Source organism: Ochotona princeps, chromosome 6 (genome assembly GCF_030435755.1).
Source record: "Ochotona princeps isolate mOchPri1 chromosome 6, mOchPri1.hap1, whole genome shotgun sequence".
Lineage (NCBI taxonomy): Eukaryota > Metazoa > Chordata > Mammalia > Lagomorpha > Ochotonidae > Ochotona > Ochotona princeps.
Window position 1 is genome coordinate 22,358,226 of NC_080837.1, and position 16,903 is coordinate 22,375,128.

At 38.2% G+C, this 16,903-nt stretch overlaps 1 protein-coding gene across 5 annotated transcripts in view; it reads left to right on the plus strand.

The window, feature by feature from the left end:
* The window catches only part of SLTM (SAFB like transcription modulator), a 50,110-nt gene that overhangs the window by 7,180 nt on the left and 26,027 nt on the right, over positions 1–16,903 (plus strand). For 3 of the 5 annotated variants that reach the window (XM_058665773.1, XM_058665775.1, XM_004578355.3), the window contains exons 3-5: positions 6,992–7,056; positions 9,548–9,745; positions 10,642–10,689. In XM_058665773.1, coding sequence (XP_058521756.1) covers positions 6,992–7,056; positions 9,548–9,745; positions 10,642–10,689 — 311 coding nt within the window. The remainder of the gene's footprint in view (positions 1–6,991; positions 7,057–9,547; positions 9,746–10,641; positions 10,690–16,903) is intronic. The other 2 variants (XM_058665776.1, XM_058665777.1) reach the window with 1 other exon arrangement.

Genomic DNA, 16,903 nt, shown 5'->3' on the forward strand with positions numbered 1-16,903 from the left:
CTCCAGGAAAAAGTACGTTTAAGTATTTTTCTCCCCTTTCAACTAAAATAGGTTCCCACTCTAAGTGATGTGAACTGTTAAAAGAAGATGGAATACAAATTTTCTCTTCTGGAGAATCCAACTTTTCTCCTATACTTTCCTCTCACTAAAGCGTTGTTTACATTCAGTTATTTCAGTGATTGATGTGGCGTTAGATCATTTGAGTGTCTAAAGATAAGAGCTTTGATCCACCCAGAGGTTTGGGTTCTTATGTTTTGTGGGGGACACAGGCATCTAAATAATTTTATATGCTTTGCAGTTTTGGATTCTTACAATAGTGCTGCTTAGGGAGAAATACTTTTTATTGATTAAAAGCCATTGTTAATCTATTTAAAATTTGTGACCCCTTTTAAGCCTAGTTTTCACTACTTTTTAAGCTCTTACAGCTCTGTATGTTTATATGCCAGAATATTTATTCTGGCTTTATTTGGATGACAAGTTTAAGAGTTGTAAGAAAATACTCATTGTTACTTCCAGAATTTATGCAATATATGTGAATTATCTTTGTGATTTTAAAAAATAAAATAACCTATTACATGACTGCTGTGTTTAGGCCTTGTGGAAACATGAGTTCATTACTAAGATACTAGTTTAAATTAAGAGAAGTTAGACACATGCACACAGTCAGCACATGGCATGAACGTGATTCTGGTACTCTGCAGTTAGAGTGACTGAGCTTCAGCTTGGCTTGCCCTCTGACTCTTCCCCTACAACTCAACAGTTTAGACATTTTGTAGTAGATTTTGTGAATGTTGAAGCGGGAGAAGTTAGTCATGAAGTGTTCTGGCAAAATTACTCTAAAATGTACTCCTTAGGAGAGTTCTGCTTTGTTTATGGTTTGGAAGTGTTTCTCAGATTCAAAAGGAAAACTGCAGACTTTCATAAGGACTAATTTGCCTTTGGAGGAGGAATCCCTGTATGATCAAAACCTGTCATCCACCTTTCTTAAATACAGAAAGTTCTGAAAACTGTAAAGTTCTTACAGATTTGGTGGCAGAGGAAGACTGTTTACGGACTTGCTTCCCTTTGGTGTGAATGTGTGTTTGTGTCATTTCGCAGACACCTCTGCGGCTGGTGATGAGATCCTGTCTCAGAAGCTGCAGGGAGGTTAAACTTAGGAAGTTTTATTTTTCAGACCATGTCTATTGCCCAATTTATGGTCTGTTTTTGTTCCTCAAAGCATTGAAGCTTGGAGTCAGTCTACATTAAGCTTCTTCCTCTTGGTAGTGCTTCTTCTCTTTGGGCAGTCCGTATTTCCATGGCGCATGCCAGATTCCCTGAAGGACGAAAGAAATGAATCTGGCTAGTTGATTGCATAACGAGCCTGCAGGAGCTTTGATAGCACTGACTTAAAAGGAAGAACTGAGTTGTGAATGGTAACTGTAGAAATGGGCAGTGATCGTGTTGTTTGTTGGAACTTGATGGTTTTTAAGGTTTTCTTTGTGTTTGGACTGTAACATCTCAAAACTTAGGGGCCTCAGATGCCATTTGTGGCATAAAGTTAGGAATATGCAGTTCTTACTGGCATGATAAAACTACATTTCAGCTGGTTTGACTGCCTTGTCATCTCTTGGCTTTGTCCTAGTGGGGCCAAATGCAAGTCTGGGCTTTGTTTATGATTAGCATGTGACTTAGCACCTCATTATCAGTCAGAAAACAGAATGCCCCAGTGTCTGCTGATTAGGCTGGGTTGCACCCCTTTCTAGGCTGGCTGATAGACGTTATAGCTAAAATAGAGTTATATTCTAGTGGGAAAGGAAAAATATAGTTTTTTTTAAAAGTTCATGGAAAATGCATGTTATGAGAAAACTAGGCATGCATTTCAACATTTTTTGTAATGAAATAAAGTAATCTTGTAATTCCAATTTTCCATAAAGTTTAAAAAAATCTTTTCTTTTTTAAGTTACAGGAAGAGATCACAGTAGTTTGTACTTCAACATGTATAAAATAAGCCCAAGGCTACAAGTATGAAAGCAGTAAAAAGTTCATGTGAAAGTTCATTTTTCCTCAACAGTAAAATCCTTAGAATGTGACTGCAGTTTCACTGCTGTATGTTTGAATTTTTTGTCCTCATGACTCCCAAGTTTAAAACCTGGTAACATTGGTTGTCTCTGTGTGTGTGTGTGTGTGTGTGTGTGTGTGTGTGTGTGTGTGTGAGAGAGAGAGAGAGAGAGAGAGAGAGAGAGACAGAGAGAGAGAAAGAGATGGATGACTGTTGGAAGTAGTGTAGGACAGAAAATTGGAACTTTTTACATCCTCTCTGGCTCTTGTCATCTGTGTCACATGGCAGGTGACTGACTTTCTGTGAGTTTCATATTTAGAAGTTTTGTAGATGTGGCCTTGGAGCCTCTGTTTACTCTGAAAGGTTACAATTGAAACAGGTGGGGAACCTTAGAGCTCTTCAGAGACCTCAGGGTAATGGACTGGTGTGAAGTGCAGCATTGCTGTTTCCTGGCTTTGTGATATAGTGAACTTGGCAGCTCAGGACCCTCCTTTGTCACATGGGGATAGTTGTTAAAGAATAGCCAATTAATTGTATTAATGTAAGTAAAGAATGTATCCTTGTTTCTGAACTGCAGGAGCCACTCCAGCGCAGTGGTAGTGGTGGCTGCTGGTGTTTTTGTTGCTGAAGTGTGACTGGGTTTTGTAAGGTACCTGAAGCTGATGAAGTTCACCATGGAGTGTGCAGAATATGTGTAGTGGCGGAGGGCTACTGTGTCAAAGATAATGTCTTTTAAGTTGGTTAGCCATTTCTTACATGACTTATTAAGTAGATCATAGTAAGATGTAGTGGGATGGATTCAGGACTGGAAATGAGATCCAACCTCCTCTAGTGATCCAGCTCTAGTGGTGTCATTTCCTGGTTTGGGGCAAGCCATATAACCATTTGGCTCTGTCTTCCTTTGGTAAAGAAGCAATAACTTGTCCTGTGTACTGTACCATACAATGGTTGGAAAAATCCATTGAACTTTTAAAAAATGCTTTGCACGTTGTAAGGTGCTTTTTTTTTTTTTTAAAGATTTATTCATTTTATTACAGCCAGATATACACAGAGGAGAAGAGACAAAGAGGAAGATCTTCCGTCCGATGATTCACTCCCCAAGTGAGCTGCAACGGGCCGATGCGTGCCAATCCGAAGCTGGGAACCTGGAACCTCTTCCGGGTCTCCCACGCGGGTGCAGTGTCCCAATGCATTGGGCCGTCCTCAACTGCTTTCCCAGGCCACAAGCAGGGAGCTGGATGGGAAGTGGAGCTGCCGGGATTAGAACCGGCGCCCATATGGGATCCCGGGGCTTTCAAGGCGAGGACTTTAGCCGCTAGGCCACGCCGCCGGGCCCTGTAAGGTGCTTTTTAATTGCCAGGAATCAACTCAGCATTTGTGATAACCTGAAGGAGCCCTGCCCACACCTCTGCTCTGCAGGGTGTCTGGGGTCAGGGTGAGGAAGAGGAGTAGGTTCATATTTTTAAAAATGGTATTTCTCCCAAAAGTAATAATCTTAAAGATAGTTTTATTGCTTTCTTTCCTTTAAAAAATACATCCATTTAAGAAGAAAAAGTAAATATAAAGGAAAAATGATTAAATGGATAAGCGAAAACCACAAAGATGGCCTGTGAATGAAGTTTGGTAACACTGTCCTAGAAGAATAAGAGATTATAGGACGATGCCTGCTTGCTGATTAATGGCAATTTGAACCCATCTCTATTCCAATCTGCTAGAAAATAGCCAGGTTACAAGCTTGCAGATTTCAGGTCTTTAGGAAGCCAAGTGGACAAAACTTGTAGGATCAGAAGAGTCCCAAGTACCAGAGTAGTCTTTTTTTTTTCCCCCTCCGCTGTGGAAGGGGGTCAGTGTTATGCTCTAGGAGTGAATTTGTGATGGCAGGAGGTAACTAGGAGGAAGTGGCTTCTTTTTCCCTAGGGAATAACTGTTCTCTCAGGGAACCAGCCTAACCTAGCTATGGTTAGAGGTCCTCATGCAGTCCACAGAAGGCATAGCAAATATAATTTTAAAATAAATATTTTGGTGCAAAAAAAATTGTAAAGTCCTTATATAATTTTCTCCTGTTTAAAAAATATTTTTATCTGTGATCTTAAGAAATAATATTTGTTGGGGCTGACACAATGACTCAATTGGCTAATCCTCAATCTGCAGGTGCCAGCATCCCACATGGGCATCAGTTCATGTCCTGGATGTTCCACTTCCCATCCAGCTCCCTGCTTGTGGTCTGGACAAGCAACAGAGGACGACCCAAAGCCTTGGGACCCTGCACACTTGTGGGAAACCCAGAAGAAGCTCCTAGCTCCTGGCTTTGGATTGGCTCAGTTCTGGCCATTTGGGGCATGAACCAGCAGATGGAAGATCTTTTTCTCTCTTCTCTCTGTAAATCTGGCTTTTCCAATAAAAATAAATAAATCATATATATATTTGTTCATGTACTTAGAAGGCAGAGTTAGAGAACTGACCTACATGCTGTTTTTCTCCCCACATACCTGCAACATCTAGGGTTGGGCCAGGCCAAACCCAGGGGCATGCCACTCTATCTGGGTCACCCCAGAGACTAAGGCCTTAGCATTGCTTAAAAGGAAGCTGGATCAGAAATGGAGTAAACTGTACTCTCTTGTATAGGATGCATGTGTCCTTAGCAACCTGACCTCCTGTGCTCCAGTGCCTGCCCCATTGTTTATAATAGACATTTTCAGAGTTTTGACACTAACATTAACTTGTCTTTTAATTCTATTTTCCAACAACTGTTGAAGTACCTTGGACTAGGCCTTCTCTAGAAGCACACACAAGAAACCTACACCTCTGAGTGTGTCTCAGGCAGGAGAGCTCAGAGCTAGCAGGAGAACTTGTGAAGATTATACATGAACCTGTGCTTTTGACTTTTGGTGGTATCTCTGTATTTTCTATTCTAAATTAAAAATTATTTTAAAATGTAAATTAACCACAGGCTTATATATAAATGCTTGAGAAACCATTTATTTTCATTCTACATCTGTTAATATTTGCCCATTTCCTTCTAGTCTTAGATATATATGTGCATATTTGATTAGAGTACTTTGAAACCATATCATATGTTTGACTTTATAATAATTTCATGAACATATTCTCATTCCCTCAAAAATATTTTTTCATTGGAGAGATACGTAATTTTTTCTTGATTTCCATAATGGGACTGTTACAATCAGCTTTTTGGAGACATAGTAAAGTTATTGGAAATAGTCTTTTCCTTAATGTAGGCATTTCTGGGTGCTCTTTGTTTTATATATCTTATCTCTCTATATATACACATACGTTAATGGACACAGTAATGCGGGGTACGGTGACATTTCAATACAGTGTTGAATGGTCATATTAGGCAAAGTGGCATACCTGTCACCGCAGACACATGTTGTTTTTTGTGTTTCGTGTTGTGGGACATTCTCTCCAAGTGTGATAGAAGAATTTAATGAGCTCTTCTCAACCAGTACTAGTCTCTTTTTCAGGAAGAGAGTATTTTTACTTTTCTCTTTATTAGGTTAATAAACTTTCTGATAAATAGGCTTTCCTAATAGTTCTAATTTAGCTGTTAAGGATAGAAATAATCAGATAGGCTTTTTCATTGTGTAAAATTTTCAAATAAAAGCAAAATTTGGTACTAAAGAGAGCAATCATAATAATTGAAAAATTAGGATATAAGCTTTTCTCTAAAAAAGGAGATTGTATTTTTCTGAAAATACAAACCCCAGCATTCTAAGTAAGAAATTCACAACACAGTATGTTCTGCAGTTCATTTCTCATTTGCTTCTCCAAGTCTTGATGTAGTACTAGGGAGAAAGGAACATTTCTCCTGTTTTTTTGCATCCCTGCATAGACTCATTGGGAGCAGCTGAAGGACGGGCTGGTGCACACAAGCCTTGTCCTCGGGTTTCAGTTACCCCAGCTGCTGCCCCGCCTGCTGGAGCTCGGTGGCTGTCAGGGCCAGCCATGGGTCAAGGGGAAGCTCACTCTTCGGGCCTCAGGAAGGAACATCTGTTCCCAAAAAAACAAAAAAAACCTTCTAGCAGCTGGGTTGTTTCACCATCTTTCTGAGACATTATTATTTTAAAGTAAGTTTTTGTGAACTAGACTGAAAATACAGTAATAAACTTTTAGCACTGGCTCTGTGGAAAACTTTTTTTTAATGTGGAAAATATTTTTGAAGTTCCAATCAGCAATTTGTGAAATTTTCAAGATGTAATGGGCAGAGAAAGTCTCTATAGTTTCTCTGGAAGCTATAAGCAGTTTGTGCTCTGCAACAATTTCTGCTTGCTTTAAATCAATCTTCATGTTAGGTGACCAATGCTATTTATACCAGGGTGTTTTTTTTTTTCTTTCCTGGCAAATACAAGCGTACTGCAGAAGTAGTCACTGTACTTAAGGGGTTTCTTCTTGACATGAGAGATAGGCAACATGTGCTTGAGCAATCTATAAGGCAGTGCACAATCAAGGGGTGGATTCTAAGGTGCAGATTAAAGTAGGAGAATTTCTATTTCAGAGAAAGCTTTTGAGAATGTAGGAAAGGCTTTGTGGAGATACAAGTCTTGAACCTAGCCATTTGGTGATGGTTACATGTATATATACTTAGAGTCAGTAGAATACCATCGAGAAGACTGCTGCTTTTGAGAGAACTGAAGAAATGTCAAGTGATGTAAAGAAAATATATTGTGTTTGTCAAGTTAGTCAAGAGGATGTGTTGATATATAGGATTGTTTGCACAGTATATTTCCATGCAAACAACGTTACTGTTAATAAGTTTTTGTTTGGGACAGCTGTGACCAGGTTTGCAATAAGCAGTTGGCATTAGCTGATTTGGGAGTGGAGAGAGACTATTGCAGGTTAATCTGAATTTTTTTGCTGTTTAAAGAAATAAAGTATTGGTTGAGGAAAAAAAAAGTCTTGGTTGTTAACCCAGTTTTTTTTCTTCCACAGGTAAAAAACAAGAAGCAGATGAATTGGGTGGAGATGCTTCTGTGGAAGATGATGCTTTTGTTAAGGTAAATGTTAATTATTCAGATTAAGGCCTTTATTTTGAAACTAGCATTTTGCATGATTAATTTTGTGCTTTTCATTTAAACACACTGAAGTATGTAGACTAAAGATTTAGTGAAATTGTCAATCTAATAATTGAGAAATCTAGTCACTTTCTTCACGTGAAACAAGTCTTTGCATGAAAATCTGAGGCACAGAGGCCAGAGCAATAGTGAAAGACAAGGGACCCAGTGAGGATGCTGGTGACTTGTAATCTGTTCATTGCATTTAGGATTTGTATGTAATATATTAACTTAGATTAATGTAGATGTTAAGATCCAGAGAAAATTGCTGATGTGTTTTTACTTGGCAAGAATCAAATTTAGAAATTTGTTTTGCTATTTTAAAGATAATTATGCCAGATTTTTTCTGGCTGACAAGGAATGTGCTTTAAAACTTAACAGCCAGAAAAAGTGTGTAGTTTTAATTGGGGTGTGATAGTTCTATGTATTGTAGAAACAGAATAGTTCTTTTAAATGGGTAGGTGGAGTTTTTATTTGTTTTGTTTTCATTTTATGAAGAAGTGATCTGCTTACTCCTTGTTAGGTCTTAAGTACTGTGGTATTTGTAGGAATTATTTAGAGAGCACAGCCCCTCCTATGTACATTTTTACCCTCATATATTTTAGTTCCTGGATGTAGTTAGTCCATTTTGTCATTGTGTCTCTGGGTGTGACTCTCTGCTCCACCAGGAAGTCAGCCTGAGTCCTCTCAGCTGTCCTGTTGTCTCACCTCCCAACTTTTTCTCCCCACTCTACACACACACCTCCCACAGTGTAACACACAACGCATACATTGTACTTTGTCCTTGGAGGCATGAAGAGAAAGAAGTGTTTGGCTGAGGAGTTAATCCTAAAAACAGATAATTGTAGGAAATATTTGTTCAGGAATCCGTTAAGATGAATGATTTGCATGTCTATAATCAGCTTTTGTTCTACCCTATGAGAACTCTTCAGTCCTGGTATTCTGTCAGCCTTGTGGAGGATCTTCCATTCAGTATGTGCTTCTGTTTACTTTTTTCACACCTCTCCCCTAGTCACTGTATGATTAAGCAAAAATTAAATAGAATATGGAAAAACGTTGTGACTTAATAAAAAGTTTATTTTCAAATGTGTAACTTTCAGTTTATAAAGCTGTTAGTCATTTGAAATTTTATAAAAAGTTACATCTTTTCAGAAGAATAATACAACTCTTATCTGTGTTATAAAATATGCCTTTTTGTTATTGTCTAACTCTGATAGTTTCTAAAAGAACAGGAGAGTTTCTTTTTTAAAAACCCTACTTTGGTTACTTTGTCTTTTCCCACTTTGGAAGTATCATCATATGTAATATTTTGATTGGAATTCAGTGAATATATTTTCTTTGTCTCCCAGAATTGGTAATTTTGGACTTTATACAACAGTGGTGGGTGAACACCACCTATTATTTAAATATCTGAATGATATGAAATGGCTCCTTGGGATAAGTGAGGAGAATGGTTAAATTGGCACTTCAGTTGGGTGGGCTCCCTTAGTGACTTCTTTGTTCTTTTTTGCACCTCTTCCTCTTATGATACCACCACTTGACTCCATTTTAAACCTCAGCTCATATTTTGATGAGTTTCGTCAAACCAGAGAGGTGTCCTGCTCCTCAAACCAAGCACCTCCAATTTTGAAACAGTCATGCTCCTCTGTGCTTGCCTCCCTGCTTAGAAATTTCTGTTCTTTCCCTGAAGTTTAGCTGTGATTGTTCGCCCTGCCCCTATTTTCCCTTTTAACCCAGAAACCTTTTCCAGGATTACTGTAGGAGTAGGCAAGGAGGCAAGAATGCTCAAGCTTTTAGCCTTTTCTCTGCATTTCACTCAGTGGAGGTGAAGCAGATTGTGGCTTTAACACTGAAGAACCAAGCATCTCTAGCTTTGTAAGGCATGCAGACTTTCTGTGTGGAGAGATCCCAAACTGGGTTCCCCTGTGGCTCTGTGAGATAGTTCAAAACAAATCCATGCAAATAAGTATGCTAATGTCTGTTTTAAAGAACAGTCAGTAGCATAATGGTTGAGCATTCCTTATTATAAACTGGAAATAAACTTTGACATGTATGAGTTTGATGTTTTTTGGAATTAAACTGTGGCACATAGAAAAATCAGATTATTGGTTTGAAACCATATCTTTGGACAGCTTCTAGAATATGGCTTGGTGAACATTAACTGGAGCTTTTGTATCTCTAATAGTAATTCAGTTAGTGTGCATTTCAGTAGGAAGGATTTTAAGATGCATGATTTAATGCTTTTGGTATTAGACCCCCCCTCATTTTCAGAACACGGTTAATATGTAAGGTAAAATGGTTGAACTTTGACTTTGGGAATAATATCAAAATATGATCAAGTTTGACACATATAAATTACCAGAAAAAAAAAAGTTTGATGGATAGCCTACACTACTTTGCCTCTAGTTGTACCAAATTTTCTTACCATTAAAAGGACTGTGAAATGGAGAACCAAGAGGCACATGAACAAGATGGAAATGATGAACTAAAGGACTCTGAAGAATTTGGTGAAAATGAAGAAGAAAATGTGCATTCCAAGGAGTTACTTTCTGCAGAAGAGAACGAGAGAGCTCATGAATTAATAGAGGCAGAAGCAATAGAAGATAGAGAAAAAGAGGACATCGAAAGTCAGGTCTTTAGCCAGTTTTTTAAAAACATGACACTTAAATGAGAAAAATGTTTTTTTGTTTTTCTTTTTCTTAGTTGAGTTTGTACATCTCAGAACTTTTTCGTAATATATTTTTAAAGTTACTTATCAATCACCCTACCACCTAAGGTGATCTTTTAAATTTTGCTTGTCCCACATACGTGTATATTTTTACATATTTGTCACACTAAAAGCTACAATGTATTCTAAATTCTGTCCTCACATAACATGTCATAAGTACATCACAATCTATATGTAAATACCTGCTTTGACTGCTTTCCATTTGTCTGATAACAGCTCCTTTAATTTTGTACATTTAAATTTAGAGTTTTCTTTCCACCCTTCTGAATGATTATTAATTTCAGTCAGACTTTGCAACATTCCTTGGTGGTTGTTATTTTTCCCCTTTTGCTACTTAGGTTGGTTTGAAAGGCAAGTTTAATTTGCATTTCTTTCGTTGTTACAAGGGTGGGGAAATTATGAAAGTTTGATTTTTTTTTTTTAATTTTGAGTTTAGTTTTATAGCAGACAGTTTTGGAAATTTTTTTCTTTGAAAAGCCGACTGTCCTGCTTTGAATTATGTTGGTTTATCATAAGAAAATCAGTTGTCTAGGGAGTCAGTGCTGTTAGTATGTAATGCGTAAAATTCTTCCCCTTCTACATAGCTTAATAAATGAGGGACCCAAGAAATAACAGCAAATTCTGTAGTTATGTTGACTAATGTTTCCTGTTGGCATAAAACAGTCTGATTTTGTGCCTGCAGTGTAATTAATTGACACTACAGAACACAGGGCAAATGATGGTCAGATATGAGCATAGAAGCATTCTCATTTTTCTCAAATACTTTGTAAAGCAAAGCTATTGTATACCCTTTTACTTAGGAAATTGAAGCTCAAGAAGGTGAAGATGATACCTTTCTAACAGCCCAAGTAAGTTTTCATTTGCTCCTGTGAATCTGATGTTGTGGGTGGAAGGGCTTGGAAAAGAAATACTGAATTCATAGAACTGGCTTAAATTGAATACTGGTTATACATGTGGTGTATGTAAAATACTTAGAACTGTTAGCAGAAATTTCTGTTGCCACAAAGGTATCTGGAAGTTATGAGATTCCTACCATTTTCAGAAATAAGAATCTACCTGTTTTGTAAAGCATAACTCTGGTTATCAATCTTTGAGAAATGTATTTTCTCCATTTTTTTTTCAATGAGTATGTCACTTTGGTGTAAAATAAATCACTATTAGTCTCCTTTTCACAGTTTGATAGTTTTGTTATTTAAATGGCAAAAATGAGCATAGAATGGAAATTTCTTTAAACTTATGTTCTAGAAACAGTGTAGTATGGAAAACAACTGTATTTTATTGTATGATAAAATTTGGTATTGATGTCTGTGATACTCGTAGTAATAGATCTTAACATATAACTTTCATATGGTCAGTCTATACAGTTTAAGAAAATTTATTCTTAGTCTTTTTCAAGATCCCTTTATTCATGTATACCATTTAAATAGTCTACTTTCCACTAGAGATAGAGGTCACCTGGATTGGGAAAGAATGGTGATAAACTCTGTTATTGCCTCTCCGTAATCTTGAGGGAGGCTCATGTTCCTAGATGACTTTTTTGCCGTCTTTCCTGTGACATGCACTTGGTTTTTATTGCAATGAGGGAGTTATGTTTTAGGGGGGAATTTGGCTGTAGCCATTTGGAATGTTCATAAGGGAAAGAAAGGTTAAGACTGTGAAATTGTAGAGACCTGTCCACATCCTGTTGTTAAGATCCTTCATTCCTTATTACTGAAGAATACATCGGGCAGATTGACCCTCAAAATGGGTAAATAGTCTTTCTAGATTACTGATTTGCCAATGGTTGGAGTTAGGCTCCTCGTTCCCTTTTTAACTTCTATCAAAAACTTCTGCAGTTGTGGGGACTGTGAGTTGTGTGACGTGTCTGTGATGAACCTAAGGAGCTCCTATTTACCTAATGGATGATTTATTATGAGCACTATTTTAACAACTAGAAATAAAGCATCTTGAGGAATGTATGAGTGCTTCTTATACATTTTGGGACCTGAAGATGGCTTTGCAGCTGTGTCTTCCTGAAAGAATATTTATTTGTTATCGGAGGGCAACATTTGCCATATTATATTAGCTAGGAATTTAAATTTTCAGAGGTGTTTTCTTTAAGTAAAATGACCTTTTTCTTTTTTTAAATCCGTATAATGGAACATCTGGCAACCTGAGAATGATGTCTAGGTTCCGCCAGGGGCTGATGATGGTCATCAGCCTGAGGACCTGAGTGACTGCAGTGAAGCCAGCACTAAGCTCCAGCTGCTTACTACCTCATTGCCTCTGCATGGATAGTTTTCTCAAAGACATCATTTTGAAACAAATCCATACGTACATCTGGTGAAAAATTTCAGTTTGTACTACTAAAAGAGAACATTGATACTTAGTATATATAGTCAGTTTAGATGTCCCATGGTCTGTAGTGATTTTCTCCTTTTATAGGTATTTAATATGAGTACGATTTATAGTTGTGATTGATTAAGATGTTTATTAGCTCCTCAACCCCCACAGACACACACACACACACATGCACATGCATCCACTGTTTTAATTGTTGATAAGACTGAGTTGGTGTTTTGATTGAGTTTGGGTTTTAGCAATGTTTCTTAGAGGCTCGAGTATCTTAACCTTTGCTCTGTCACAACTGTTCAGCTCTGCTTTTGCCTGGTAAAAGAAGCTGCAGACAGTATGTAAATGAATGGACATGACTATATTCAATTTAGATTTACAAAAATGGGCATTTGGTATTGTTTGCCGACTCCTGCTGTCGAGCTTTAAAACCTAGATTTTGCTGATAATATTCCTGTGGTATCATTCAACAGGTTTCTTTATTTACTGTTTTTTCTGTAAATTGGTAAGTTGGTTACAGAATCACAGGACTTGCTCTCAGATTCAGACATGAGACCTCCCTCACATCCCTAGGTAGCATTGTATTCTTTCATTTGAATGCTAATAATATCTGATTGTATCTTTTTGTGATGGCTTTAGTCATTGATGAGCTGCATCCCGTTAGAAGCTGCAAAATGGTGATATTCTAATCTTCATCTGCTATTTGTTTTCTCAGTGATTTCCAGAGCCAAGTTAGGCTGTATGTTTGAATCTTCCCTTCTGTTTGCCAGTTCTTAGAATAATGAACTAGTCCGGTAGCATCTCAGAGTAACCAGTGATTAAATTTTTTTCCTTTTTGTTAGTTTCATTTTGAACTCCTAGGTTTGACTTAAAATTTTTTTTTGATCACTACTGTTATCCTTGTTAATGATTAAATTGTCCTATATATAGCTAATGAGAGCCTCTTTAAGTTTGTTCTTTAAGTCTTTTTTAACATGATCCTGGTGGACTCTGAGTTCTTGCTTTCTGCTATGGTAAAGATGTTCCATGTCCTGCTCCAGACGTGTAATTAGCTTTTTTTCCCTTTTAGTGTTAAATGGTACTTCAGGACAACATTCTGGGTGGTAGGCATGTTCATTGTTACTGAATTACTTGTTGTTTCTGTTTTTTTTGTTTTTTAATGTGTACTTCTAGAGAATGTATTAGAATTTTTCTGTTCTTTGTTTTCACTTTGGAGATAAAATTGATTTTTAGTTCATTTGGATACTTTTCAAGCTAATCATTTCCCTTCTCTCAATACCAGCACCAGCACCAACCTGGTCACTAAAAATATTTTTCCCAGTTGTTTGTCATAGGAAGTGTGCCTCAAGGGATGAACAAATTGTGTGTTTGAGATTCGTTCTACATTGTGTGGCTATATCACCAGCTAATACATTCTTAGCTTTATTTATCTCTCCATTTATTTTCAGCACTTACGTATTGCTCTTAATGAGTTAATCAAAAAGTCTTATATCTGTAGTTATTTCCAAGTAAACAGCTCTTAAAATTAGCTAATTGAAGTATTTGCATAGGCGCTATCATTGTAATGCCAACACCCTACATCAGAGAACTGGTTCAAGTCCTGGCTGCTCCACTTCTGATTTCTCTCTCAGACTGTCTCTGGAAGGCAGTGGAAGATGTCCCAAGTACTTGGGTCCCTGTCAACACTGTGGGAGACCTGGATGTCCTGGCTATATGACTGTGAAGTGAGCCAGAGAACAGAAGATTGAATTTGCCTCTTTGTGAATGTGTGTCTCCTCCTCTCTAAGTAACTCTACTTTTGGAAATAAATAAACCTTAAAAAAAAAAGGAAGAAAGAAATAGTCGCCAAGTTTTACTTAAAGCTGCATCTTTAGGCTTTAGCCTCCAGGCAGTCTGTTACACTATACAGAATTTGGTCTATGTTCCACTTCTCAGTTAATGGCTGTACTGTGATTTAGGGCGGATTCTCTTAGCAAACTTTTGTCACTCCTACAAAGTGTGGCATATAGTACAGATGTAACTAATGACTGTTTAAAATTTTTTTTCTTCACTTTATTCCTGTTTACTAATGCTTTGACTCTTAAAAGATTTCCTCTAGTCTCAAGAATCTTTTCAGTCTTCTGTCTTCACGTCATCTATATTCCTTTTGGCCTTTGTCCCTAACATATCATTAACCTGAAAGTCTTCCCCTTCTGTCATGTAAAATGTCTAGACCTCTGAAAACCAAGATTTAGCATTTTGTTCTCTGCAGAACTTTCTCTCATTCCTCTGTGCTGTATGGTGCTTGCTGTTCACAGGGAACTTTTTGTACCCATTATTTTAATCCTTGATATATAAGTCACATGTGCTCTCTGTTCCATAGGTAAAATCTGTCTAAACAGATGACATGCCACAGTGTAGAACTGTTTCACTGGTAAAGACAGGGTAAACATCTGGGTCTTAATGATGCCTACTCTGGTTTTATTTTTTAACCAAAAAAGCCTCATTACTGGTAAATGTTTTCTAAGTTTTTGTGTACTTATGTTAAGTCCTTCATATATATAAAAAATGAGCAGTCTTTTCAGTGTTTAGCTGAAAACCATAGTGTCTTACACTATATCAATTCAGTAGATACATTTAACAAATATTTACTGAGCAGGCACTGTGGCACTTCAAGGGAAGCTGTACCAGAGAGCTGGTTCAATCCTGACTTCTTTGCTTCCTACCCAGCTGCCTGCTGATGAATCCTGAATGGCAGCAGGCTGTGATGCAATTGTGTGGGTCCCTCCCACCCGTGTGGGGACCTCAGTGGAATTCCTGGCTCCTGGCTCCTAGCTTTGGCTTGGCCAGACCTGGTCATTGCAGACATCTGGGAATGAACTAGTAAATGGGAGAGCTCTCACCCACTCACTCTCTGCCTTTAAAGTAGATGAAAATAGAGTTTGAGAAATTTTAAAACGTATTTGTTGAGTACTTACTATACACTAAGCAGTTTTAAAATTCTGTGTCATTTATCATATTGCCCGATAGGTGGTTTGTAGTTGGAGGTGATTTTGAAATTTTTAAATTTTTTTTCTCTTAAATTTAAAAGGCAAAAAAAAAATATTCCTCTTACTGATTTATTCTCCAAACTCCTGCAGTGAATGAAATCTTGGTAAACTGAGGCCAGGAGCTGGGAGGTCAATTTAGGTCACCCAGATGAGCGACAAGAACTCAGTTACTCAAACCCTTGCTGTTGCCTCTCTAGGGCAAGTCAGGATCCCAAGATTGGGAATTGAATCTAGACACCCTAATGTCAGACTGGGCTAAACATCTCTAAAAGATTTAAACCTGAGCGGAACGCATTGTTTACTAGACCAAAGAAGGGAGGTCTTATGTAATCTATACAATTACATATAACACAGGTATGTAATAAACACTTAGTTAATTCAAAATAAATCCCATTCTGGTGGTCTCTGCCCTGTCAGGAGACACTGTAACTCCTGTTTAACAGGAGGTATTTTCCCCTTGTTCATTTTCACTTGCTTATTTTGCAAATAAAACTTTTATGTCCATAGCTGTATTAAAAAAAAAGGAAATGCAGACTTATCTGCTGGTAGTCACTGATATTCCTAAGATGAAATGAACAAAGAACTTAGAGATTTTAATTGTACAATCTGCTGCAATGATAACAATTTGAGGATCTGTCTCACAGAGCATTTAATTCACTTTAAAGTTAAACATTTTTTCCGGATAAGCTTAAATGTTGACTCTAAAAGGACGTTTTACATTAAATGTAAAGGATGGTTTACTTTTTTTTTTAAAGATTTATTTATTTTTATTACAAAGTCAGATATACAGAGAGACGGAGAGATAGAGAGGAAGATCTTCCGTCCCATGGCTCACTCTCCAAGTGAGTGCAACGGCCGGTGCTGTGCTGATCTGGAGCCAGGAGCCAGGAGCCAGGAACTTCCTGCAGGTCTCCCACATGAGTGCAGGGTCCCAAAGTATTGGGCCGTCCTGGACTGCTTTCCCAGGCCACAAGCAGGGAGCTGGATGGGAAGTGGAGCTGCCAGGATTAGAACCGGCTCCCATATGGGATCCTGGCGCATTCAAGGCGAGGACTTTAGCCACTAGGCCACACCGCCATGCCCGATGGTTTACTTTTAATAAGTAACTTTTAGTGTATGTGTGTGTGTGTGTGTAGTTTATTTTTATTGGAAAGTCAGATTTTACAGAGGAGAGACAAAGAGATTTTCCATTTGCTGATTCACTCCCCAAGTGGCCACAATGCCTGGAGCTGATCTGATCTGATCTGATCTGAAACCAGGAGCTAGGAGCCTCTTCTGCCCTTCACTGCTTTCCTGGGCCACAAGCAGGGAGCTGGAAGGGAAGAGAAGCAGCTGTGATACAAACTGGCACTCATATGGGATCCTGGTGCATGCCAAGCAAGGACTTCAGCCATTATGTTCTGGTGCTAGGCCTTTCAAGGAGATTTTTGCAGAGAGAAGCTGAGACAAAGAGAGGTCTTCTATCCACTGGTTTTCCTCCCCAAATGGTCAAAATGCCCAGACCCTAGCTGATCTGAAACTGGGAGCCAGGAGTTTCTCCCTGACCTCCCACATGGGTGCAGGGGCCTGAGGCCTTGAGCCATCCATCCTCCACTGCCTTGCTAAGCCCTAAGCAGGGAGTTGGATTGCAAGTAGAGTAGCTAAGATACCAACTGATACCCATATGGGATGCCAGCACCTGTGCAGGATTAGCCTGCTATGC